We start from the raw sequence: 7,284 nt of genomic DNA, 5'->3' as shown, positions 1-7,284 counted from the left end.
CATTACAAAAGCTCTTAGTCTGTTTTGTTTCACAATTGGATTAATGTGGGGTCCAGGAATAAGCAAATAACGCCCTGGTATATACTATTATATATTTATATACAGTATTAGCACATTAATTGAGGACCTGTGTTCTTAGGAAAGAAAAAAAAAGGAGATTTTTTCCAAAATAATATCTAAACAATATTTTAAAATTTTAGAGGCTAACTGGGTTTAAAAGCCGTTTAGGTCCTAAAAAATGAAGGAGTTGTCCAGGAAGATTTGCAAAAGCTTTCAGATGCCTAACTTTTGTCATCTACTTTGGTTTCAATGACTGAAAGCTTGGTCACAAATCCCAATGTCGATGCCCGTTTGAAACGCTCTAAGGGACTTCTGTTTGCTGCAAGACCACAAATAGGCATCTGTAGCCTTCTGCAAAATGGTACGAAGACGGCAAAATTGCTGCCACAAACTGCCGGTAGCTCCCTTTTAGAGGAATTGAGGGGCGCAGAAAACCCTTATATAATGTAAAATAGCTGCTCTTACTTAAACCCGTGACATCGCCCGGGAGTGGAGCGTGTCTGGCTGTGCCCACGCTGAGTCGATCCCGGCAAATCCCGGGCTCCGGCAGACCCCGCTGCCCTCTCCGCACCGGGCTGCGGGCAGCGGGGCCGGGCCGTCAGGGCGCCGCCAGCCGCGGGACGCCGCGATTTCCCCCACCTCCTGCCTCCTTCCGCGGCGACAGACACCGCCCGCCAGAGAGATCCAGCCCCGCCACTTGCCGCCCTCCCGCCGCGCTCCGCCGCTCCGGGCCCGCCCTCCGCACCGCTGGCTCCGCCCGGCCCGGCCCGGCCCGGCCCACCCCGCCCGCCAGCAGGCGCCGCCCAGAGCGCGGCGCCTGGCCCGGCTCGGCCCGGGAGCGCCGCTGCCGCGCTGCGCTCGGCGGGGCGGGGAGCGCGGCTGCCGGTGGCGGGGCATGCGGGCGGCACGGCTCTGAGCCCCCGGCCATGGCGGAGAAAGTTTCGGCGGCTTCGGAACGGGCGCGGGGCGCCGGCCACGTCGGCTCCTCTTGCTCCGGCTCCTCCTCCGGCTCGGAAACTCTGTCCGAGGAGGGAGAGGGCGGCGGGGCGGCGACGGCCCCCGGCGGGGCGACAGCTTCACCGGAGCGGGCGATCCCCGGCGGGCGGGCAGAGGACGACGCCTCGCTGGAGGAGCGGGATGAGGAGGTGCGCGGGGTCGGGGCGGCGGCGGCTGCTTCTCCGCCCTGTGCTCCGGGGCCGCGCCGGGAGCAGCCGCGCAGCGCGGCCGTCCCGGGGTGCGAGGCGGCGGGAGCGGCTCCGTGCCCACCTGGGGACAGCGCCTTCGCCTCAGTCTCCCCGGCTCAACCCGAGACGTTCTTGTTTCTGCTCGGCTGGCTCTAGCGCTCTGAGTGCCGATAATTGAGAGTTGGTGTTTTTGTACGGAGAGCGGGTTTTTTGGTTTTTTGTTTTAGGAGAGCTTGTTTATGTGTGCGTGTGGTGCGTGTGTGTGTGTGCGCGTTTTTCTGTTTCTTTTCTTTTTTTTTTCTGTTTTTTTTTTATCCCCGAGCGTGTCACCTTTGGAATGCGCTGCTCCAGAGCAAACTCTTTAATACCAGAAGGAAGTGATGGGCAAGCCCCCACACTACAGTAATCCCCTGGTGAGAGCTTATGACAGGCTGTGGATCATGGAGGAGCTCTGTGGGTGATAGATCTATACTGTGATACGCGTGTTATAGCTTTTCTCTCCTGATCCAGCTACAATACCTACTAAGCACTCTTAAGACAAAAGAGCCACCCCGCAATGTTACAGTAAAACAACCTTTTTAGGTCTTCAGACTGATTTTTAGAAATTATTTTATTTATTTCATGTTGCATGATTCACACTTCTTAAATCTATTTCAAACCACGACCCCAGCCAAGTGCATTGTTCTGTCTCACTGCTGCTTTACTTTGCTTCGGTGCATCATCTCTTGTATGCCTTACTTACGGTCTTTTGTTGTGGTCAACTTTTTAGTTTGCTCTTAGGTGGTGTTTCTTTATTCCGTGCCTTTATGCAGCTGGATGTGCAAAGGTTTTTTTTTTTTTTGAGAAACCTTGCATTTCTAGAGGAATATCTATTAAGCTGGTTGAAGTTATTTTCAACTAGTTGAGCTGTGGTTGTCAGGAATGTTTCCCTCTGCAGTAATGGCTGTTTATGTAGCTCTTGTTTTTCCTCTTTTCCTGGTGCATCCTGTAAATTGATGCAGCTGTAGGGCAGCATGATGAATTGGAGCTAAATATACCTTTCTGAATCTCCCTCCTTGTTTTTTCTGAAATACTGACACTCAGACCAGGTTCCTTGCTTCTTTCAACTGCATGAGCCCCTGAAGAGTGGAATGTATTTGCAGTGAAATGCATTTACGGTAGGAGTAGAATGAATGTTGATATATCCACTTTTTCACTGAACTAAGAGCTCCATAGCTGCTGTTAGTATGGAGCACACTGCTAGGTGATTAAGATATCCTGCTACTCGGCAGGAATGATACATGTGGGCTTGGGGCTATGCTTACCACAATTATGTGGTGTCTGGGTGGTTTAGTGCTCAGTTGGTAAGCCATAATAACGTGTAGAAATATACAAAGTGTGTCTGTTCAGTTAGCTAAACTCAGAGCTGCTGGCAGACCCATGAATTTCTGGTAAAGGCTTGTTATTTCTGTGTATGCTTTGGAGATAAATTACAGGCATCTTTTGAGTTGACAGTATAGAGAAGGTAAGCCCAAAAATAACTCAACGTTGCAATCATGGAATTTTGAAATTCTGTAAGGGCAGTCTGATATCTCACCATCAGTTAGCAGTGCTAGAATATAGCAGCTTAAACTCAAGTTAGTGTTGTGGTGGGAGAGTTTGCTTAGAATATGCAGTGTTATTCTGTCCCCTTTATTTCCCCTTTGCTAGATTCCCTTATTAGCTGAAGCCATTTTTTTTTTGCCTGTTTTTGTGCATTGATTTTGCCCATCCTTCCATTTTGGTGTAGTCATTGTTTGCAGCGGAATTTCTGCCTACCTGTGGAACCACCTGGCAAATCCACCTTTATATTTTATTTTTTGTGCAAGAACACCACAGTGCATTACAGTGCAGAAGTTAATTTGAAACTGAGAGAGCAGCTATTCACAGTGGAAAAAAGTAAAGGCTGAGGTCCAGGATGTACATACAGATGATTTCAGGCTTACTTTATGTGCCGCCTGCTGAAAGTATCCCATTGAGAGAAGTGCTTGAAGATACTGTTTTTGCATTGACATCCTGTTTAATTACTGCCAAATAATGAAATGTTGATGTTCTCTGTGATTTTCTGTTACTGAGTTCTTTTAGTTATATAGATCTCCAGTGTTTGGTTCTGTGCTTGCAGGTTCACCATTTCTCCTCTTGCCCTGTCCTTGTTCCTGTTGCCAGCATAGCAGAATTGAATCTGTTGTCGCAGCTGTTCGGTATCCTTCAGGCAGCAGTGGAACAGATTGTCCTGCTACCTCTATTTCTACTTTAGCTGTCAGTAAATTCTTCTAAGTCATGACATATGTTTCCAAACTAAATAAATGGATAGTTAGAAAACATGTAGATTTTCCCATACACATTACCATTTCATGTGGTATTTCAGTAGAACTGTTTCTTCTTCTGTGACGTTGTGTAAGACATCATTGACAACTTGAACCTGTCTCCTCCCCGGATTTCTTTAGACTAAACAGCCCCAGTGTCTTTCATCTTCTCCTGCAGAATGTGTTTCCAGACATCTGATCATTCTCATTGCTGTCCTGTGTACTTATTCCTGCTGGTTACATCTGTCTTGAAGCATGTTGTCAAAAAGCAGGATGTCATACTCAGATTTATACCTTGCCAGATCTGCTCAAAAGAGGGTTTATTTCAGAGGTATCTCAAACACTGTTGTTTTTTATATACTCCAGACAGTTAATTTGCAGTTTGTGGTCCATTATGAGTTTTATGTATTTTCCTGAAGACTGATATTAATGTTTCTACTCTATGAAAAAGTGGTTCATCTCCCCAACTCAGTGAAGAAAGCTTAATGCTGCTATCTAGAGTAGGTCAGCTTCTTTTATGTTCAGAAATGAGACTGAAAGCATGATAACTCCTTTTCTGAGTATCATGTCTGAAAGAGTTAAATCCTGAAGGGAAACAAGGAAGGAAGGGGTGGGAAGAGATGGTACATCACTTTTTTTTTCCTTCCCTGTTGTCATTACTTCATCCTACAGTTGCATAAACTTCACCTTAAAAAAAAAACAAACCAAAAAACTCACAAAATGCCTGGAGAAAAATGGTCCCTCATTTCATGTAGGCAAGAACGAGTAATAGTTTACAAGATTACAGTCATCAGTTTCTGAAGTGTTTTTGATGTCTTACTTTGAGATCTTAAGACACATGAGAATTAAATAAGGGTTTAACACCAACATCTGAGAAGTGCTTTGCTTTTGGAACATATGTGCATTGAAGTGCTGTGGGTAGCAAGCAGATAAACAGAAATGAATTCAAGCAGATTATTTGCCTATGCTCTTCTGAGGTGAGTGGCTAACTGCTGACGGCAGGCAGGATGGGATTGCATGGTGAAGGGCACTCAAGAACAATACTGCATAGATGATGGGTCACTGCATTTCTAATACCATGTGGGTGGTTAGTTTTTTTTAATTTGATCCTTATTCTCTTCAGAACTCTTTGCTGGAAAGAGTGTTTTGCAGACTGTGAAGAGACGAGTTGTGACTGGGCGACAGTAGGTTTTCTGTTGTAATCTGTCTGCTTCTGCTCTCTGTGAGTAGTCAGTGCTGGACTGGCATTGTGGAGGGTAGTGGACATGGAGGATAATAATTTTGATGGTGGCTTTCAAATCATAGTCAGTGTTTTATAGGGGAGCTGAAGGCTCACTTGGTTTGACCTTGTTTCTTGAGAGGAGAATGAAGGCAAGCTATGGATTCCTTGCTTACGCCAGTATTGTCAAGGATCTGAAGGTTAAATTGTGTGTCTTGGAGTTGCCTGTCTTTTCCATCACTCTTCTATAAACCTTGTCACAGTAACTACACATTGCTTACCAAAGCAGAGTAACAAACCAGGAAGAATCAGAATTCTTTCAGAATCATACCTTGCCATATAGCAAAATGTCTGAAATGGATCTATAAACTCCTGAACCTGCCAGTGACTTCTGAATTACCATAGTAAGTTCTCTTCATTATTCTAGATGCTTTGAAATAAAACTCCCTTAGAACCTAAGACCATTAAAACCTAAAACGCAAAACCATCCACAAAAAAAGGGGGGGGGAGATATTGTATTTTGTTCTCAAATAATTCCAGTTCTTGCTCTGTAAATTCAGTGTTTGGTGCTGAAGTGACAATTTGAGTCTGTAAGAATTGAGATGATGAGCAGCATGACAAGATGGGATTTCTCATGAAAAATGTCCATGGAACTTTGAAGTTGATTGTTGCATATTTTCTCCTACTATCTAGTTAGTATGTATTGTGTATTAAAAAAGATATCTCACTGCACAGAGTACAAACCCTTTTTCTATTGTGGCTAACTCCTCTCCTGAATCTCCCTTCTTGCTGTTCATGTTGCGGTCTGTTGCAGCTTCATGAGGACTGTGTGGTAAGAATTAATTACTAAGAAGCTAAGATTTTGTCATTAGAGTATTCATAGCAAGGTGAGGAGTGTGGTACAGATTGTATTGGTCTAGAAACTACACTTGCACACATTAATCTTTCAACATATACCCACTAGGAAGGTACAGTCCCTTCAGCATTACAGATTGTGTGCCAGATCTTCACCCCAACAAAATTGTGGTGCTGTTTGGGAGAGGGATGGAAATCAAAAGACTTTGGGGTAAAATAAGCAGTGTATAAAGTGATGGCAGTGTTTACATGTGCATCTACGTGTAATGGAGGTGGTGATAGTTCTGGCAAAATGTCACTGTGACATAGCTGGAAAGTAGTATTTTTGTTACTTCTTTCCATTCCTGCTTATCCTGCTGCAGAAGTAATCATGGGACATTCGCAGACGGTGTGGCACTTAGCACATTTTTTTCCTCTAATTGTTTCAGGCATTCTTGTCTCTTAACAATGATAGATTCTTCCCTGTTGTAGCACATGTGAATGATAAAGCTAGCTAAAGATTAATAGCCTAATTGCTAAAGTATGATCTTTAGTTCATACTAAAGAATAGTAATGCCATCAAAAAATTTATTCTTCTCACGGTTAAAATGATTGTGGTGGGATTAATTAAAACAGTCTAGTCTAGAGCAGCTGCGAAACTGTTATTGTGTCATGTCAGCCAGACTAACAGCATTGCTTTTGGTTTTTTAGCTGTGTTTCTGGTAAGTTACCTATAAAGTGAAATATTTGACAATTTGAGTGAGTAGGGCTGTCTCAAGAGTCATGTAAAAGACTTCATTGATTTGCTTTTAGTATGAAGAAAATGTATGTTTGTCTACTGCTTTAAACCTTTCCTGTGCAGGATAGCCTTTTAAGGTGCCTGCTGCTATGTTCCCTTATTGTCTCAGAAATCCTCTGGGATTGGAGGACATGGAGGGACACATGGTTGAGGGATTAATCTAAAAACAGCTGTGTGTGCTGCTTGATGTTTGAGAATAGCACTACAGTAGTAATGTTTGCAACTCTCTGGAACTTCTTTTCAAGAATTTGATGGGTATAAATAAGCCTATAACCAGAGCATCTATCTATCTTCTCACTTGGAATAAGTGAGAAGTGAAGAAGCATACATTGAGTTGCATATCTTATTTTTTGCACCAGAACTATTTAGATATTTAAAATTCTGGAAAGAGGTGGGTGAGGAACTGATAATTACAGCCTTCAAAATCTGAACAGTTTGCAAAAGTAGTTGAAAGGCCCTTTTACACCCTTTAGATTTTTCAGACTGGTGGACATAGTCCTGAGGCTAATCTTCATTATCTCTTGATGTCTGTATGTCCAACTGTGAAACCAAATTTAAGAAACGTCTTTTTTGAAAAGCTGCAGCTCTGTAGAAGGAGTACAGCCCGAGTCCAGCATAGTCTGGTGCCTTTCACAGTGTGTTGGCTAGCTGTAAGCTGCTTTGAACTGAATGTTGGTAAACATAACAAGGTGTGTTACTACTGTACTATCAGGAAGCTCTGTGTGATGGGGCTACTTTGCCAGCAGTAACAGCTTGTGTAAAGTTAACCTTGTAGAAGGGAATAAGAGAATCTGAAGTCTTGAGGCACAAAATAAAAGCATGGCCAAGTGCAGTGTAAGTGAGGAGGTCCTTGAGCTAGGAAGC

The 7,284-nt window shown here is 44.0% G+C and overlaps 1 protein-coding gene across 4 annotated transcripts in view; it reads left to right on the top strand.

Annotated features, from left to right (window-relative positions):
• The first annotated feature begins 890 nt into the window (after positions 1-890).
• MAST4 (microtubule associated serine/threonine kinase family member 4) overlaps positions 891-7,284 on the top strand; it is a 276,947-nt gene continuing 270,553 nt past the window's right edge. For all 4 annotated transcript variants that reach the window (XM_030968186.1, XM_030968185.1, XM_030968184.1 and 1 more), the window contains exon 1: positions 891-1,205. In XM_030968186.1, coding sequence (XP_030824046.1) covers positions 987-1,205 — 219 coding nt within the window. In that variant the 5' untranslated portion in view covers positions 891-986. The remainder of the gene's footprint in view (positions 1,206-7,284) is intronic.

Source organism: Camarhynchus parvulus, chromosome Z (assembly GCF_901933205.1).
Source record: "Camarhynchus parvulus chromosome Z, STF_HiC, whole genome shotgun sequence".
Taxonomy (NCBI): domain Eukaryota; kingdom Metazoa; phylum Chordata; class Aves; order Passeriformes; family Thraupidae; genus Camarhynchus; species Camarhynchus parvulus.
This window is presented reverse-complemented; position numbering and strand designations above follow the sequence as displayed.